The sequence below is a fragment of the Pleuronectes platessa genome, chromosome 21 (assembly GCF_947347685.1).
Source record: "Pleuronectes platessa chromosome 21, fPlePla1.1, whole genome shotgun sequence".
In the NCBI taxonomy this organism is placed as follows: Eukaryota; Metazoa; Chordata; class Actinopteri; order Pleuronectiformes; family Pleuronectidae; genus Pleuronectes; species Pleuronectes platessa.
The window spans coordinates 14,411,410-14,430,940 of record NC_070646.1 but is presented as its reverse complement, the minus strand read 5'-3'; the positions used below and the strand labels follow the sequence as shown (position 1 = coordinate 14,430,940).

Here is a 19,531-nt window from a genome sequence, read left to right as displayed (position 1 = left end):
TGAGAGAGACCCACACACAGAGCATCAGAAGTGCACATAACACTGACAACTGATACCTGGAGTATAATCAGCTTTGAAGATTTGTAAAGAGGCGCTGGCTGCATACATCCACTCACATGTGAGCTACTTGTCAATTTCAAACAACAAAAGTTTTAATACATTTTCAACAACTACAATGTGGGTTTTCAGGAACAATTTCAAAGAAGATGCTGATGTTGCCATCTGCGTCTCAGAGGTCGTTCTGCAGTGCAGTAAAATCGCTTAAATATTGAATGTAATTTTGGGAAGAGCCAGCAGGTGTCCCCCAGAGAACCTCCGACTTGAGCAGGTTGATAAGGAGAGAGGTGATAAGGAGAACGCTATTATCTGGGGCCAGAATGCTGTAGCTACAGGTAGTGAGTTGGAACTTAAAACGTGTTCTAAGGACCTCTGAGTTGGGTAAGGGTTTACCTGGTTTTGGTAAAGAATTATTTCTGATTTATAAATAATTGGACATGAGAGCATGGACAATTTATTTCAGTATTTTCTTAATGAGGGCACTGACTGTCAGGGCCAAAAGATTTCAGGTTTAATCTGAGCAGCTGAGTAAAAAGGAAAAAATGGTAAATGGAAATAAAAGTGACCCCTGGAGGGAACTCTGGGGAACACAGCTTGGAATGGAGGGAAGTGAGATATGGTCACCAAGACCATCAAGGTATCTTTGGTTCAATACATTACAGTTTAACCATCCAAGGTCTCTCTCAGATGGACCCATCCAGCTTTTCGCGGACAACTTGTGAGGTAACTACAAATGATATCAAATTTCATTAAGCCAGAATATTGTCCAGTTTAAGTCCCCTGGAGAAGTCACACATACAATTATTAAGTGTTTGCAGCCATTAAGGCCTTCAGGGACCAAACAGATCCCAACACAGCATATTGAGGCGACATTTACATTTTAATAACATTGGAGATGGGATGAAAATACTGACATATGGATTCAGAAGCGCAAACATGGAAAACAAACATAGCAAATGACATTTAAGAGATGAAAGACTGCATATAAACACCTGCAAGGCGGCAGCGACAGGAAATGATTATGAAGGGACAGAGAATTATTACAACAAAGATGGAAAGCGAATATAAGCAAACTACAATGGGATGACCCATAATCCCTGGGCCTGGTCTGTCTTGACCTTGTGTGACACTGACAAGCAGTGCCTCTCAGTGAATTGCACTAAAATATTGAAATCAATAAAAAATGTATGCGAGGCCAAAAATGGCCTGAAAAATATGTTCCTGTGCCTTCACGGCCCAGTGAAAGAAAGAGTACTTTCTCTCCTCAAGCTGAGCAGCAGGGGACATCCCTTGTCGGGTGAGATCGTCCTCTTTGGATGTTCGGTGGGGCCACAGGTAGAAAATAAAAAATTACACTGCAATTCTCAAACTGTGTGACCTTGAGGAGCAGTCACATTGTATTTGTTTGTCCATGCCGTGTAGCACCTTGACACATGCTCTCAGTGCCAGGGGGCGTCACCTGGCTCATGATGTTTAGTGCTGCAGTGTCACCAGGTGTCGAGGTGATAAACATCAGATCATGTCACAATGAATGCTTAGGCTACCCCCCCTCCCCCATCCCCAAAGTCACACTTTGGAGATGCTATTGTGTTCTTTGGAGATCTGGGGCCATGAGATGTACTCTATGTGGACCTGGCTGAGGAGAAACCAGTAGGGTGGCTCGTGACAGGGTGACGGGCAAGAGTGTTAGAAGGTGACTGAGGTCCTGTCCTGCGTTTGTTCAAACAGATTTGACAGAGCCCACAACTCAAAGTTCACCATCATGGAGGAGGGGAGGGGGATGGGGGGCTCTAGACTGCATTGTTTGTAGCCTTGGTTAATACAGGAGAGTCTCTGTCACTGTGTACTGCTGACATGTTGCTGCGTCCGAATAAACACGGACTGACGTCAGAGTGTGAGAAACCGTCTGATCTCCGGGTTTGATCTCCGGGCCTTATCGTGTACTGTGATGGAAATCTGGAGATACAAGAGGCTGGAAACAACAAAGTTATCTACGTGTATTTAATAAGGGGCTTTCTGCAGAAAGGATCAACACAGGGAAGCCACAAGGATCTCAGAGTGAGGATGAAGAACAGTCAAAAACACAGATCTTATATAGGAGGATTTAGGGCTGTCCTTCTGAACCAATCCAGGAAGGATACATGGGTGGGGGAAGGAGAGGAATCTAAACATTAGCAGCTGATTCACATGTGTTTCCTTAGGTGATAAGAAGACATCCACTCCTTCCTTTGATGGGTAATTAAGTAACAAATGGTCTCAACGTATTTCAACACTAACAGTGCCGACCATAAAACAGCTCAAGTCTTAAACATTTGGTGTATGTAAATACAAGTCATAAAAGTCTCTTACAAGGCTGCAGAAACTTACTATCCAAATACAAAATAGTTTGTCAACCATGTTTAGTTAATTTTTCTACTACAGTACCGACCTTTACCCTTCAAACTAGGCTTCATGTTGACTTGGACGTGTGTCGGAGTTGAAGGCCAAGTAAAGAGTTGTTGAGCAACGACGCTTACAGTGTGTGTTTGTGTTGAGGGGCGAAAGCACAGGGAAAGTCTGAGATTCATTCAGCAGGTGTATCGGCAGTTTAGAGGGCACGGTGTGCTGCGGTTTAAACATTAATGCACACAAATGAGATCGTGGCCCCAACAAGCAGCAATTGATTCAATAAAGTTCCAGGATTGACTGTTTGTTGCCTTTAATCATTTCTCCTCCAGCAGGCAACTCTGTGGGCGGCGGTATCGAGCAGCAGAATCCATTTCAGAAACTGGCACTTTATTGAAAGGAGTGCGTGCACTGATCACACACACAGCAAACTGACTAATGAACTCCACAGTTGTGAAATAAAGCATTTTGACACATTGTGACATGTTTATTCCCTTTTTTTTTAACAGCAGTAGAATGTTGTACTTTCAGTTGCTGCTGCTTTTCAAAATCAAGACCATGTTTCCCACGAGCCTTCTTGTAGAGAGCTTTAATTTTAAGAGGAAGATGAGAAGATTGATATCACTCCTATTCTCTTAGGGAGCAAATCTCCACCTGCCAGCACCAATAAGGTCGTTTTCACATCTGAATATCCAGACTGAGGTCAGACTCAAGGTCTTAGTTTCATTGTTTGCATTTGATCTGGTTTGTTTTGGTGTCACATTGTCATTTAGTGAGCGGGCTAAAGACTTCTGACATACCTCTGACGTGGGTCTTCCTATACTTGACATTGGTTGGTTTGCATTTTGTCAATTCAGCTAATCTTGGCTAACCCTTTTTTCAATGAAGTTGAGTGTTTTAATTAAAATGAAGGAAATGTGCTGATTTTGTTGCCACTGTAATATTATTATGATATTACTACCAGCAGAATGAACGGTCTTGTTGTACAAACATGAGATGTTTTTCCCCTTCGGATGAACTGTGGTTCAGTTTGATCTGAACTGAGACCACCTTGTTGGGTCGGACTACATTTAAGTCAGTAGTCTGAGGCACCTCTCCCACCTGATATTTAGTTTTTGACAAAAAGAGTGTGAAGGTCCGGACCAAACAGGTAGATAGATGTGAAAGCCCCTCAAAGCTCGGGAAATGACTATTTTAAATCTTTGTTTCATTTATAATAAGAATTTACACTTATCGCAACAGGATTTTTAATTTGTAGCAGCTTCCTGAAGTCTCATTTAGTTGCCTGACAACCTGACCTGGCAGAATTTAAAGTCAGCAGAAGGGTGGGAAGCAGATCCCCACAGGCGTTGCAAGACTAATGCAACAATGGGCCTGGGTGAGTTAATAGCTCTTTCAATTTGAGCACAACGATTTGTGCTTATCCAGAGGCTTTATGAGTCTGCCCCATGAACGAACTGAGACCACAGAAACAAACCTGGAGAAGCTGTACGGTAAATGACGGAAAGGACTGGAGTTTCTGGGGGGGGGGGTTGGGTTCAGTCGGAACTCAACCTGTGGTGTTGTGTCAACGTAACCACATGTTAGGATGGGTTATGAACCGGATGGGTTATTGAGCTGATACTGGGTCAAACTGGCAGTGGGTGAACTATTGCGTCTGTGCCGTATTGATCCAAACTGGGAGAATTTTTAACAGAGACTTTAGTGTGGGCTCACTTGGCTGTACAGTCGCCTTCACGTCGTAATTATGGGACATTTGTGACAGCGGGTTTTCTTATTTACTCTTCAGCAAGAAAGCCAATTAAGAGTAATTATTAAAATGTCAAACAATTCCTGCAGTGCTTCTTCACACATTCTGCACTTGTTGACCGTTTCAAAATGAACAGAAAAAACATCCGGCTTGGACGTTGGTGTCAGTGTGAATGAGAGGTGAACTCACCCAGACAACTCACTGACCTCAAACCGCAGCGAACACAAATGTGAACCACAAACCCTCCTGACCCGACGCAGGGATACATGGATGGGGGATTTCTGCTTTGAATAACTCAAGACATGAACTGTTCACAATCTCTCGATTCAACCTCTGGCATAATGCTTCCTCCTCTCAGCAGCCTCCTATCACGTTGCACATAAATAGATGTATTAATCTTTATTGGACAACAGCCGGTATTAATAATAGAAGCACTTTTGTGTTGCTATGTTGAGACTTAGTATGGGGACATTTTCTCACGCAGCTTTCCACTGAGAGAGGTCGCAGGCGATACCCGCCATCTGCACTGGCTTCCAAAGCTCCTCCTTTACATAAGACTGGAAGGAGGTTAGATTGGCTTTCTCCATCCGTTCCAGGTGCCATCTCATCCCCGTCGGCTGACGTTGGATGTGCATCTATGACTGGTCTGCACTTGTAAGGCCCCGGACAACAACAGCAGTGGGAGCGGATGGATCTGGTAAGAGCCAGGAGCATCATTTTGGTGGACAGCTTGAGGTCGGATTTTTGGTTTTCCTGCAAATTACCTTCTCTGTAAAATTGATGTTTCCCATGCAACTGTAGGACCAGTGAGGGGATATTCAGGTCCTTGCTTTAATACTTTACTGATGTGCTTTATCTTGGTGCATCTCAGAAGCTCCTGGTGTGGAGCACATGTTTGCAGCAAAGTAAATGTGGCAGTGTGTCATGATGGAACAAAATGCCAACTCATGGGCTTGACTCAAAATCGGCAAACTGTCAGACACCGACGCACACACGGTGAGGGTGACGCGCTCGTATCTCTCTCTCTCTCTCTCTCTCTCTCTCTCTCTCTCCCCCCCCCTCTACCCTCCTATCTCTCTCTCTCTCTCTCTCTCTCTCTCCCCCCCCCCCCTCTCTCCCCCTCTCTCTCCGTCTGCGGCACATTTGCGCGTCCTGCCGCTCCGTCTGTCTCGTCGCGGTAGTTTCTGTGCCAAGACGCTCTTGTTGGACGCGCGCAGTGCACTCTGAGCGTACGCCGGCTTATTTTTTTTTATTAATAAATCATTTAAGAAGTTTCAGTCAAACCAACTCGGGATGTTTCTTGGATTTATGAAAAAAAAGACCTGACGAGATATAGTTTTGTCACCAGCAGCTCCGCTGAGTGGGCGTCGGAACGCCAGCGCCGTGCGCACCGCGAGCAGGTGGATGGAGAGGCTGGCGCGGGATGCGGTTCTTCCAGCAGGTCAGCGTCGCTCCGGAGCGGCTGGACTCCACGCTCTGTGCTGAGGGACGTCTCGCCACCATGGACGCGATTTGAGGAGGACGTGTTTAAAAAGTAAGTGATGCTGTTGACGACAACAAAAATAATAATAATTATTTTAATTTATAAACTGCGCTGGTTTTTATGCTGCTCAATAAATCCGTCTTCATCCATTGGCATTTCAGGGAGGACTCTGGTTTGCTTGTGCGCACTGACACACAATCTTGTTTTTTATTTAAGCTGATAAAAGTTGTTTTCTTAGGGAATCTATTTGTGAAATAACACGTTTTTTGGGGTATTTAAACGCACTTAAACAGAAAGTAATTGCACTCAAAATGTTTTTTTTTGTGTGCATATGTCAGGATTTGTGGTTTAATTGGGCAGTTGTGTTCTTCATCTCAGCATTAAAACACAAGTGGAGCAGGTGTAATTCCCCATGGAGAGACGTGTGCATGGTTATCAGGCGATAAGAGCCTTGTTTTTCAATTTGGAGGAATTATTCTTCACCGCCTGCGAACGAATATTTGTCACTCCGAATTCATTTTTCATCAAACATGTGGGTGCGTTTCGTTTTGATTGCTTCCCCCTCTGTAGATCTCTCACTCTCACACATTCACAAGCCCGCAGCATGTGCCGGCTCCACAGATACCTGTTAGTAAAGGTCAACCGGCAATTATTTGTAGGGATTTCAGGGTTTTTTACAGAAATTATCAGTCATGAATTGTTTTTATGCAATCAGACCAGTTTTATGTGAGCTATTTCTGTTTCTTTCAATTCTTTTCATTAAATTCAGTCTACATTGTTGCCCAAGATCCCTGCACTTACTGTAATCACTAGGTGTTGCCAAATCACCCGGAAGTGCAACGCTAACGACCAAAAATTATAATTATAGGCTAACTTAATAAAAAGTCCATTTTCTTTTTATGAGGGGGAGCTTCGTTGATCCGATATTACTCATACAATTGTAAAAACATCATTAGAGGAACGAAAAGCCACAAAATCTGACTCTCTCAGACCAAATTTGGGCTTTAATAATATAAATATAATATATAATAATATCACCAATAGATATGGCAGACGTTCCCACAGCCATTGAGTCAAATGCACAATGTGAAAAATGAACACAGCGTATCAGAGGCCAATGATCACTCGCAAGTTATTAATGCGATATGTATTTCTCTTAACGCTACAACTGGCTAACAAACTCAATCAGTGATTATTCTGATAATCTGATTGTTGTTTTATTGTCTAAAACTGAAGTGAAAACCTCTCAGGGGTTTTGATTTACATAACAGAAAATTTGATGATCCCTTTGGTTACATTCGTGATTATACAATCTAACATTTGCAATGATTATTTATCGATATCATCAAGAATTAAAGCTAAATAAATGAATAATGAATTTAAGGAAATACATGATTATCTAATGTATTTAATGAGTGAAACATTCTGATTAATAAAAGGATAAAGTGAAACCCTTGCTAACCCACGTCATCAACTGCTACTTGTACCCGACCCCTTATCCCCACAGCCGTCATTAGCACAAGGTGGACTGACCCAAGTGAGCCCACATGTGCCAGTCCCACGTCAGGTAAATTATGAAAGCAAGAACTGGACCGCTGCCCGACTGTGGGCCAGCTGCTGTCACTGCAGGGGAAGAGTGAGTGATCCTGCCACAGTGTCAGAGCTGTTTGTTCCCAGGATCGATTAAATAAACATTTGTCTTTGGCAGCGAGGTGCCCTCGTCGTTCATTCGCTCAGGCTCACCATTTTGAATGTATGCATGGTCGGGGGGGAGGCATGCATACTCACATGTGCACACGCCCGTCCTGGCTGACTTGGGGTCAGTGTCGCACGGGGAGGGGAATGTATTGCCTGGTCAGAGTAACGAGCAAGAAAAGACCAGAAGACCTAATGAGTCCTACAATAATTTTCTCGTAAGTAAACATTGGGGTGAGTTTTCCAGTCACCCACACCTGGATGTTTTTGTGAAAGTAGATATTGTCTTTGGATCAAAACCAACGCAGGTCAGTCTCATGTTTCAAAAGTTGTGATTGTTTGGGATGATGTTCGATAACGTAAGGTGTCCTGATGGCGGCTGGCTCAGGGATCCCTAGTGTTTTGGTTAACCAGGCACAGGAGGATTTGTAACAAGGAGAATAACTGGTGGAGGTTCATTGAGATTTTTTGGAAAAAACAATTACTTGTTAGGTGATTGGACCAACTACCTGTCTATCACTGTGTTTTGACCCCATGCAGGAGAAGAGTGAAAACCTATTTTCCAAAGCCTCCAGTGTTGATCTTTGCACTATTTCAATGAAGAAATCTCTCCAGCTCTGATGTAATCGATTCTGTCGTGACTGCCATTGGTGTGAACCAACACTCACTAGCTTGCTGTCAAATAAATCAAAGAAACATGTATCTGCCCGGAATAATTGATCTGAAACTCTATGGGTTGACCACATGTAAAAACCTTAGAGCTAGGCAAGATGGATTCTGTTTGATTTTCAAGAAATAGGCGCATCATGTAAGAATCACCCAAGTGGACTCTGCTGGATTCAGCTAGAAGTGTTTAGCCCAGTTGAGCTGGGTTCTTTCTGTGTGTTTCTTTGCATGTTCTCCAGGTGTTTGTTTGGGTTTTCTCTGGGTGCTCCGGTTTCCTCCCACAGTCCAAAGACTTGATTAGAGACTATATATCAACCATAAGTGTGAATGCAGCGACGAATTGTTGTTTGTTTTTGATACAGAAAATCAGAGCCGGACCTCCCTATACGTTCACTACGACGGTTGCAGGGCCCTGCAAATCAAGCTAGGCCCCGCCTCCCACTCGAATCAAAGCAAATGTCTTGTGTACGCCTTAAGGCTGAAATATGCTACGTTACGGACGGCACGACGGAATGATACAACGGACTCTTTTTCATTTATGGTGCTCCGAGGGCTGCTGGTGCTGAAAACAATTCACCACCAGAACAGTAGGTGGCGCAACGGTTTTTTAGCCTACAAACTGGCATCCTGCACGGTGTCATTGTGTCGCAGGTGTGCAAGGCATTGTGAACCCATCTACAGCCAGACTACCTACCCTGTCCCTTCAACCAGCCAGTGGACAGCGATAGCAGCAGACTTTTGGCGGCTTCTAAATGAAACAGGAAGTGTGAGGTCCGAAAATGTGAGATTCCGGAAATGATGTTTTGTAAATGATGTCGTTAGCGGACCAATCACAGCAAAGGGGTATCCCTAGGCTCTCCGACATGCCGACGTATAGTTAGAAAAATCAGAGGTGTACGTAGAGCTCTCCGAGGTGCTCAGAGAAGGCGTTACACGTCGGCGAAGGCGTTCCCATGTGTCCGTCTGTGTAGTTTGCAGGTGACGCATTTAAGGGACTTTAGGAAGCTAACAATAATTTGCAGGTGTTACATCTGTGACACGGTAAATCACAGAAAATATCCTGGGTTACAACAAAACTATTATTATTTTCAAAGGCAGAGTCTTTATTTGCAACATGTTGGTCGTGCACCGAACACAAAAGCCTGACTCCTCCTCACATCTGCTTCCTGCCACACTTATTCGAATGTCTCCATCAGTTCACTGCTTTCACTGAACGCAGTGATTAAGTCATTCTGGATTTATTATAACCATAACAACCAAAGCACTGTCTTTAAGAAAAACCATTGGATCTTCTTTTTTTTTTAAAGGGCAACTTTTAATTCCATCTGCTTGTATATTTTTATAACTGCGGGGGTAGAGCGAGAGTAATAAAAGGCTGATTTGGTAATTTAGGATCTTTTTCACCATCCCTCTGAGAGAAGTCAGGTGCGTCTGTGTGTGCATACTTATTAAGATTAAAAACCCTGGAAGCATAAAGGCGGGCATTGGTATAAGCAACACAGCTACAACTAATACAATTGTCAGTGGGTGTGTTTGATTTACAGTGTGTGATCAAGGTTTGTAAATGTGGCAGTGGGGGGGCCCACAAATCAAATTCTGCCTAGGGCCTGCTCTGCAGAAAATGGATAGATGGATGGATTCGGCCGTTTCTTCCACGTCTCTGTTGGTGTGTTGCATTGTTGATTATAACCACGGAGAGAAGTAAACATCTATAGAAAATATGTGAGCTATTCTGTAGAGAAAGAATAAGCTATGAACATAGTTAAGTTAAGTAACCTTGGAACTGTGGCCGTGAATCTTAAAGGACTATTATTGGGATCTTTACTGGTATAAGTATATACTCTGCCATAGATACTATTTTTCACTCCGTTCTCTCTTTCCCTAGATCCATCTCGGTCTACAACCATCTCCTTCCAGCTGGGATGTGATAATTGTGGTTCCTAATCCTCAGTCGTCCAAAAACCCAGAGCCCTATACCCAAGATTTCAAATACCCAGAACCCCTTGCTTATCCTGAAACTTAACACATGAAGCCCTGAACCCTTCTTCTCACCACCCTGTGAATTAAAATCAACGCCCAACCCAAAACCCAATAACAGCTACCGTCTGTGAACTCCTCTCAGATCACACTCTACCTGTCAACTTTTTTAGATTTCCCAAAACCTTGTCAGCCATCATGGCCTTGGATCAGTGGCCCTTCCTCTCGACCCCCCCGAACACCTCCATCCCCGAGCCCCTCCTGTATGACAGCTACATCCAAGGGAATGAGTCTGACCTGGACATGAACATCTCAGGGACCAGAGAGCGTCACCAGGACAAGACCAGCTCCGTGGTCATCACCTTCATCTACTTCATGGTGTGCTCCGTGGGGCTCTGTGGCAACGCCCTGGTCATCTATGTAATCCTGCGATATGCCAAAATGAAGACGGTGACCAACATCTACATCCTGAACCTGGCAGTCGCAGATGTTTTGTGCATGATGAGCTTGCCGTTCATCGCCCTGCAGCTCGCGCTGGTGCACTGGCCCTTTGGAGAGGCTCTTTGCAGAGTGATCATGACTGTAGGTGGGTGTAGAGCGGAAGGTTATTGGTGCACTTTATAAAGGAGCAGCAGTTTTACTCGACAGAGGAGCACTGTCAGGTTCCTCGAGAGGGAAATTACCATGAAATCACTTCCTGCTCTAGTTGGAATTTCAAGAAAAACATATTTACTTTTTAGATGTTAGACTCAGTCTGAGTGTCAAAATTAAACAAATGTTGAGATGTTTTTTTTAAATAGTTTTTTGGTGAAAGTTAGAGGTAATGTTAATACCACTCACATATCTATTGAAAGTATTCAACTACAATCAGAAGGCTGCTTAATAAGTATCTGGCTGGAAGCAGGGGAAAACATCTACCTTGCCTCTGCAGTTTAAAGGTTAAAAAAAAATATGAATACAGACACTTTAAGAGCTCACTAATGAATGAATTGTATCCCATTTTTGTTTTAACAACTACAAATAACAACAATCGTAAAAAAGTTAAAGAGCTAAGGGTGTGGTTATTTCTAAACCACAGCCGTGTCCCAATTCAGGGTTTGCCTCCTTCAGAAGACACGGCCTACGTGGCCCCAGAAGGGAGCCCTCTTGTGCTGTGCGGACCACGAAAACCAATTACTGATACTGATGAAACAAACTAGCACCAGTCAGCTCTAGATGTGTGGGCTCAAGATTTAAGATAGCCAGCTCATTGTTGTTGCTTCGTTTTTAACAGATAGATATGAAAGTGCTATTAACTATCGCTCGAGGCAGCTTTCATCTCACTTTAATCTATTCTTGCTTCCTTTTGTAGCTTAAGTAATTGCTCCGCATGTGATACATAACCTCAACTCACCTTGTTCCTTCCTCTCCTCCCCTGCCCCTTCCCAGACTCTCTCAATCAGTTCACCAGCATCTTCTGTCTGATGGTGATGAGCATCGATCGATACTTGGCTGTGGTCCACCCCATTAAATCTACGAAATGGCGGAAGCCCCGTGTAGCCAAGCTAATTAACCTGACAGTGTGGGTTGTGTCGCTGCTGGTCATTCTGCCAACTATGATCTTCAGTGGTCTGGACAAGGTGCCGGTGTGTGGCATCGTGTGGCCGGAGCCCCAGGACATCTATTACACAGCCTTCATATTCTACACCTTCTTCATAGGTTTCTTCTTGCCCCTCGCAGTCATATGTATGTGCTACCTGCTCATTATAATCAAGGTGAGACTGCATGTGTGGTGTTATAATGGAACTTTGTTTCTCTATTGGTTTTGCTTTACTTCTTTCCTGGAAATTCAATAACATTAATTCAGAACTGACTATGGCACTAGAATGATAAACAAAAAACAAACAAGTTAAATGTTTGGGCTACTTAAACCATTTTGAATCGTGAAAACTTAAATAAAATGCAATTTTTCTTTGGCCCAAGATTACTGTCCAGTACTTTGAGCTGCAGTAATATTGGATCTGGATACTGGTTAGTTTAAGAATCTAACCAATGATTGTTGTAAAGATGAATGATGCATCTCTACTTACCTTAACATTTTTTAATTAAGCCAAAAAAAGTACTGCAATCTTGTTCGGATGACATTTGGTGCAAGATATACAGATTGATAAGAAGTACATAAAGTGACAGTGACCCCTAACCCTAACTGTCTTTGCTTTAGAGTTTGGGAACAGATTTGTTATATTTAACCTTAGCTAAACTAAGGTAAATGTAAGCTAAGTCCTGGTTACGAGATATTACAGTTGTATTCTGAGAGCACTTTAAAACCAATCAAATCTTTATTCAAGAGAACTCTTAAAACACTAGACAAAAAACCTATATACTACCATTATTGTAAAATTACAAATAAACACAAAATCATGGACTTCGATAGTTTTCAGCTGTTTTTGGATGTCTGTCTAATCTTTAAGGTTCTGAACGGTCTAGCCCCTCCACCATTACAGAATTTTATAAAGAAGAAATCCCCTACAATAAATACACGAGCACTAACTAGAGGTGACTGCGAAATACAACGCCGCAAGACCAAATTTGGTCAAATGGTGGTGTCCATCAGAGGAACACAGTCCTGGAATATATTACCAACACATGTTAGAGACTGTGCCACTTATACCACCTTTAGAAAAAACCTTAAACAGTGGTTAGTAGCAAGCCAGACCTGCTCTCATATGTAACCTTTGGTCATTCTAATTTTTTAACATGGACTCTTGATATGGGGACCTATTTTGTGTGTAAAAGTGTTTTTTTAATCTATTTTGTATACTGGTATGTTGTTTTTATGTTCTTGACTTGCCTTAGGACAACGGATGAAAATTAGCAATTAAGCTAACTCCGGCATATTTATATTGATGCTCTGGCTGACATATTGATTAATGTGCACTGTCCTAATCAAATAAATAAATAATAATAATAATATTGATCTTTTCATCTGAGTTAAAAACAAATAGGGGTATATTCTAAAATGTCCCTATTCCCTCAAGATGACCCCACTAACAGTCCGTCCTCTTCCCAGGTGAAGTCGTCTGGCATGAGAGTGGGCTCCACCAAGCGCAAGCGCTCAGAGCGGAAGGTGACAAGGATGGTGTCCATTGTGGTGGCGGTGTTCGTGCTCTGCTGGCTGCCTTTCTACATTTTCAACGTCACCTCCGTCACCGGCTCCATCAGCCCCACCTCCGCCGTGAAGAGCACCTTCGACTTCGTGGTGGTCCTCGGCTACGCTAACAGCTGCGCCAACCCCATCCTGTATGCCTTCCTGTCGGACAACTTCAAGAAGAGCTTTCAGAAGGTGCTGTGTCTGAAGAAGGTGACGGGCCTGGACGAGATCGAGCGCAGTGACAGCCGGGCGGACAGGAGCCGGATGGTCATCGATGCCGTGAACAACGCCAACCTGGAGACTCACAATGCCGCCCTGCTCCATTCCGAGCTGCAGACCAGCATCTGAGGATCAAATGGTGGCAGTCACGTCGAGGGAGGCCAGAGAGACTGAGCGGTGGTGCTGGGGGATGATGGGCTACCCGCGCACCGCTAGTGACCTCGGGACAATGGCGCTGGGGTGGGAGGATGATGTAATAGCTGCTGCTCATGGACACTGACAGATGAGCAAAGTGAGTGAAAACAATAAACAATTTCTTAAGGGTTTTTAAAAGGTCGGGGAAAGTTCACTGGCTCCAGATCAAACGCTTGATATTTGGGCTAATGGGAGAACTTGCGCAGATTAGCCCTGAGCTAAAGCAAATGTATGATATGACAAATTATTTCCAACACTGTAGACAAATTAAACACAAACAAGACGGCAGCTCTCGCTCACCAGCATGGGACTACTATCCAGCTACTAGAAAAAACATGCAGACAGAACCCAAATCAAAAGAAGACGTACGATCGGAGAGTGGACCCTCTGGAGACAATGAAGGGGTGAGTTCACGCATGGTGAGGACGGAGACGGCTGAGCAGTGATGGACCTTTCCAGAGCTTACAAGGTCGAGCATTGATTTCTCTGAATGTGGAAGTACTGTTGAAGAAGTGGGACAAACATTTCGAGCCGGCACTGTAATTCTCCAGAGCTTTTGAAAGATAAATATCAGCTGCCAAAACTCAAAGAAGACTTCTTTCATGGTCGTGTCTTATTCCATCCAGCTGATTCATCTGGTCTTGCATGATCGACAGTGAAACAAAATGGTAAACAAATGTTATTCCCTGTCAAAGGAAGGATGCTCTTTTCCCTTGTCGACCTCTGAGTGGAAACAGCTGTATTGACCTCTGACTGCTTGAATTTAACATCGTGGATTATTGATTACGTGGAAGGATGGGAAAACATCTCGGAAGCCGCTCTCACCCCGCGTACTTCAAAACAGCTTGACTTTGTATATAGGAATATGTATTTTTTTCTTCTTGTCAACCTCTGGGGGAAACAACTTCATGCCCAAGCCAAAACGAATCTCGAAGGCAAACCCTGCTGTAAAATTCTGCATTGTTGTGATTTGTGTCAAGAGCGGCTTTGAAACTGTGTTTGCGGAATCCGTCGCGGATATGTTATACGTCACTGCAGCCTGGTCCCTGTGCTAGAGATGCAGCTATGAAGAGCCCATTTCTTCTTGTAAAGTGTTGTGTTTTGACAGTGTAATATTTCAGAGTTTATCGTTGGTTGAGGCAGCATGTGGTTGAAAAATGCCTAAATCTCACAGACGACAGGAAAATGTATCACTTTGTCACGGGGGAGAAGGGGAAGAAGAGAAACACGGGGAAGAAGTGCAGAGCTGGAGTACTCGTCATATCTAATGAGAGCACAGCACAGAGAAGACAAAGTTTGAGTGGGCTGCAGGATTGCAGGTGCACAGAAGAGATGGAGATGTGTGGCTTAGAGAGCGATACGCCGAAAACACAAATATAATCTATTTTTATTGCATTTTATTCTCAAAATAATTATATAATTAGTTTTCTCATTACAATATAACTACAATGATGGTTGGCCAAAAATGACTGAGACCAGCTGTTTGTGTATCTGAAGCTCTGACCTCTCACCACTCACCTGAATTTACACATTTTAATCACAATTTAATCAAAGAACTTATCATTTTACTATTGTTGCATCATGTATGTTTGGTTGATTTCAGCTTGTTATTACACAAAATACAAAATCAATGTCTAGATTGACTTGAATGACTCTTGTACTTTTGTGAAGTACATAGTCTTTGGACTTATTGTGCTGCTTATTGACCCACCACACCTACCTGTGCATTGTGGAACCTTTACTCCTATGTTGGAATTACATGAACCCACCCCAAGTCGTTTTTTAATGTGCCAGTTGGATAACTTCAGTGTTTACCATTAACTATCTAGATTGTGGTGGGCCTCCATGTTGTAGTTTGTTCTGCCACATTTTTATAATGAACCACTAAAAGAATCATAATACCATAAGAGATTTCTACTGTCGGACACTATCGTCCATAAAGTTTTTACCGACCAACCGGACTGTCAGACCTCATAGAATCAGCTGCTGTTATGCACAAACCCACAAGCGTGGTGCAGTGCAGTTCTCTCTCTCATGCTCGAACTTCTCTTTCACTCTTTCGTCTGTCGACCTATCAATTGGAATCTGTTACCTTTGAGGGCGACCTTTGTGCATGTGCTACCGCTTTAAATTAATTTAATTAAAAGAACGCTCTAGATGTGCACCATATGAACCAGAGAGGAGTATGTTTCTTTAAAGTATAGATTTGGGTGAGGGCTGCTTTTACAAGGTTGGTCCGCAACATAAGCTAAAGATGCAGGACATACATCTGTTCATACTTGATTTTAAAGCTGGCTATCAAAACCTTGTTCTCCCAGTTCCCGGTTTGCCCAGTTGATAATCCAGTACAAGAGACATGCAATTTATTAATTTATGAATATAACGTTTTGTTATGCTTTAAATATGTATACAGAGCATTCATAAAGGACAAACACTGCTAAAATATGAATACACAACATGCTAAATAAGGTCACTGGGGTGTCAGAAGCAACATGCAGAGCACATGCAGTCATTGCTAGGGGACCCAGTGACGTTAGTTTCTATGGATACCAGTGAATACAATAACCAACACATGTCAGTTCACCGTCAGTGTTACTAAGCAAATAACACAAAAAGCATTGTGTTAACAAGAATTTGACTCAGTGCATCTTACACGGCATTCAGTGAACTGAATTCGCCATCTGACCAGGGACAACACGAAAACTGAATGGTTTCTCCCCCGACCAGTACCGCATCCTGAATCCAAGTTTCGTGAAAATCTGTCCAGTTGTTTTTGTGTAATTCTGCCAACAAGCAAACATACAAACCAACAAACAACAAACAGGCTGGGGAAGTTCGGTTGCTTTAGCCACTACCTGAGGCGATATCATCAATGTGACTGAACATAGAAACAAGGTACTCTCCAGGCTGATTCCCGATGTAACGATCCTGTAGGTTTATGTTATGACAACTATTAAGGTGCGGTGGTCAGTGCTGCAACAATGCTCTCAATCTCTCTTGTAACTCAACGTTTATCGAACACAGGTTAGCAGAGCTCTAACTCCGATTCTTACTCACATAACAATGTCTTTAGACGAAATCAGGATAAAAGCAGCTCCTTCAACATGAGTGATGCTACAGAAACATCTTGAGATGTCATAATTGTCAGCTGACACTGACTCACTGGCTGAGTGCTTGGACCTTTCTCCTGCCGCACTGTTCCCCAATTGCTGAACATTCACTCATTATCTACTCACCGTTATGCCGATGGAGGCGAGGGCGAAGAGTTTGAGTGGACTCTCGCAAGAATTCGTAAGTATTGCGATAACTCTTGATAGATGAAGTTCCTGGAGGATAACAGCGAACATTTAGGCTCAAAACATGATGTAAATGACGCTTGGATGACACCACACGAGCAGTAGTCTGTTTTTTTTAAATATTTAATTGAATTAAATTGGTCTATGTTGAAACGCTGTTTACCCCTGAATCTCCAAAAGTGTTTTTCCGGAGTCAAACACTTCACCCACCTGCTGTGAACAGATAATGAGTGAATCTCCATTCTTGGGGTGACCTTATCCTTTAAGATGCACCATTTTACATCTGGTATATACGTTTCTACAAATTTAACTTGCTAAAAAACTAGTTGGCGTAAGTGTGCTGATGCTTTAAGCTTCAGATTCCGAGTACCTTACCCAAAGGAGCAACAACAAAAGACCTTGTCACAATAATCTGAATTTGGAAACCTTATCACTCCATTAATGCTGATTGACTGAGCCCACGTCAACGGCAGATACAAGCCTCTGTTTGAGCTACGTGGCGGTTTGTGCACAGGGACTCCTCCAACGGACCTCCATGATGGACCCACACACGGTTGCTGGGAGATTTGTCCCACAACTGCAAAGTAATAAAGCCGTCCTCCTTATCCTGCAGTGTCACATTCACTCAGAGTCCCAGTACATCGTTCAAGTGAAACAGTAATGTGTGAAGCAGACCAAGACCAAAGGCTTTCTGTGAGAGATACCAAGAGCTCACAGGTTTGGATTCAAATCAACTCACTGACCCTGGAACACACAGTATTACAACGTACTGCTTTAAGTTGTTCCAAATGTTTAAATGTTGATTTCCTTCCTCCGGCCATTCTACCAAATATCCCCAATGATGAATTACATCCCAACACAACATTTGTATAGTATGTTTCCAGGAAGTAGATGATATCTTGTTGTGTACTTGTCTTAAATTCCACAAGATCCATACCTTTCAAAACAATTTATTAATGTGTTTATATCTGACATTGTGTACGATCCTTTTTGTGATCAGAGCAGGTTTTTATAAGTGTTGCATCAAACAATGACACAATTAATCACTTATCATTACTTAATTGTGCCCTCTCTCTCTCTCTCTCTCTCTCTCTCTCTCTCTCTCTCTCTCTCTCTCTCTCTCTCTCTCTCTCTCTTTCATTTGCGTGCATTGGCTGGTGAAGAATATGAGCTGACACACATTTTGAACCCGCCCAAGCTGAACTGGGCTGAAATGAACTGAACCAAACTGAGGAAGACACACGATGTCTGTCACTGCCACTGGCTGTTTGGACATAATTAACTGACCTCATGCACGTCCTGATGTTTAATAGATGTTAATAAGACAGTCTGTGTCAAAACCAGTGTAAATGTAGCTCTAAAAAAGGACAGCCGTGGCGATGGGACGGTGCCTGTGGTAGCTGCCATGTCTCTCTCATTTTCATGAAATGGAGACCTCAATATGTCTCTGAAATTAGGTCGTGCCGTGTTCTGGAAAAAGACGTCATTATCTGGGTTGACACTGATCTCAACTTGTTTGGTTCAGCTCAGTGCCAAATGTAAAAAGGCTCTTTCTGTGGGTATCTGGCTGATTCCTGCCACTCTGCAGTTGAGAGGCAGAAGCAGGGGGAGTGGGAAACCTCTGTGTTGCTGAGTTTTGTGTGTTCATTTTCTTTTCTTTGCGTTCATTTGCGAAGGGCTAGAACGTGCACTCCAGAGGATGCACCGTTCAATATTAAACTCTGTGTATTTGTGGTATGCATCACTTGTTCTCGCATAGGGATTGTTATATAGCCCCTTAACTTTGTCACCACACTTACTAAATTCAGCGATCCACTAATCCTGGGTGCGACCTCTTTTGCTAGATACACTCTCAGAAAAAAAAAGTATTGAATAATATTGAAGTTGTACAGTGGTTTGTCTTTATGTTTAGCAACAAGAGATGTGACTGCTAAGGTCATGATCGGCAGCACACACGATGTCCCAGAAAATAAAATGTACGTTTTCCACAATACAGATTATAATTCTGACACATTTGGAGTGAGCTGCTCATAACTTACCCTTGTTTCTGAAAGTGTGCTGTCATGCAGGGTGTGCGATTATTTTTGAAATTATAACTAAGTAAAGTGCTGCAACATGACTACTGTTTATTTTTGCAAATTTTAGTTGATGACATTTTTAAATGGATAATTGTCCAAGTGGCACTATCCACGGTACTGAAAGAGGGCTTTAATGCTGGCATGTAAAATCAGCACTTCAATTTTGGTTGTGTTGGGTATGATCGAACCCACCCCCCCCCCCCCCCCCCCCAGTGTGTGTGCATGAGAAAAGGAGAGCATGAGTGGGCCAATGTTTTGCTGAGTCTAATTTAAAAAAAAATGATTTTAAATATTCCTGGAACTACAGTGGTTGAGTTTTTTTTAATTTGTACTTGTGCCAGACGACAGGTGTGGAGCAACTTCTTACATGACAGGTGTTAAAATGATGTTCAGGTTGCACCTAAACTACAAAAGAACCAGATTTATACTCATAAACATTAATATACTGGTGATAATTAATACCCTGAAAGTTACATTTGTTATTATAGTTATATCGAATTAAGCGAATTATTGTCCAAAATTCAATACATGTTGACACAACATTGTCTTTACAATCTGACATTGGTTCAATAGTCATAATTTCATCCCCTGATGACATGG

The 19,531-nt window shown here is 42.8% G+C and overlaps 1 protein-coding gene across 4 annotated transcripts; it reads left to right on the top strand.

Annotated features, from left to right (window-relative positions):
• The first annotated feature begins 5,354 nt into the window (after positions 1 to 5,354).
• On the top strand, positions 5,355 to 15,514 carry sstr2a (somatostatin receptor 2a). 4 transcript variants are annotated; one of them, XM_053413684.1, is made up of 4 exons: positions 5,355 to 5,726; positions 9,922 to 10,599; positions 11,442 to 11,767; positions 13,063 to 15,514. In XM_053413684.1, exons 2-4 carry the CDS (start codon positions 10,212 to 10,214, stop codon positions 13,489 to 13,491), a joined length of 1,143 nt encoding a protein of 380 aa, XP_053269659.1. In that variant the 5' UTR covers positions 5,355 to 5,726; positions 9,922 to 10,211; the 3' UTR covers positions 13,492 to 15,514. The 4 variants fall into 4 exon arrangements, with proteins under 4 accessions (XP_053269659.1, XP_053269661.1, XP_053269660.1 ...); XM_053413686.1 differs by lacking the exon at positions 5,355 to 5,726 and adding an exon at positions 5,781 to 7,604; XM_053413685.1 differs by lacking the exon at positions 5,355 to 5,726 and adding an exon at positions 5,781 to 7,678.
• The last annotated feature ends 4,017 nt before the right edge of the window (positions 15,515 to 19,531 follow it).

Coding starts and splice junctions, on each gene's coding strand:
- sstr2a (XM_053413684.1), top strand. CDS start 10,212: ATGGCCTTGGATCAGTGGCCCTTCCTCTCGACCCCCCCGAACACCTCC. Junction 10,600..11,441: donor CAGAGTGATCATGACTGTAG/GTGGGTGTAGAG, acceptor GCCCCTTCCCAG/ACTCTCTCAATCAGTTCACC. Junction 11,768..13,062: donor ACCTGCTCATTATAATCAAG/GTGAGACTGCAT, acceptor TCCTCTTCCCAG/GTGAAGTCGTCTGGCATGAG.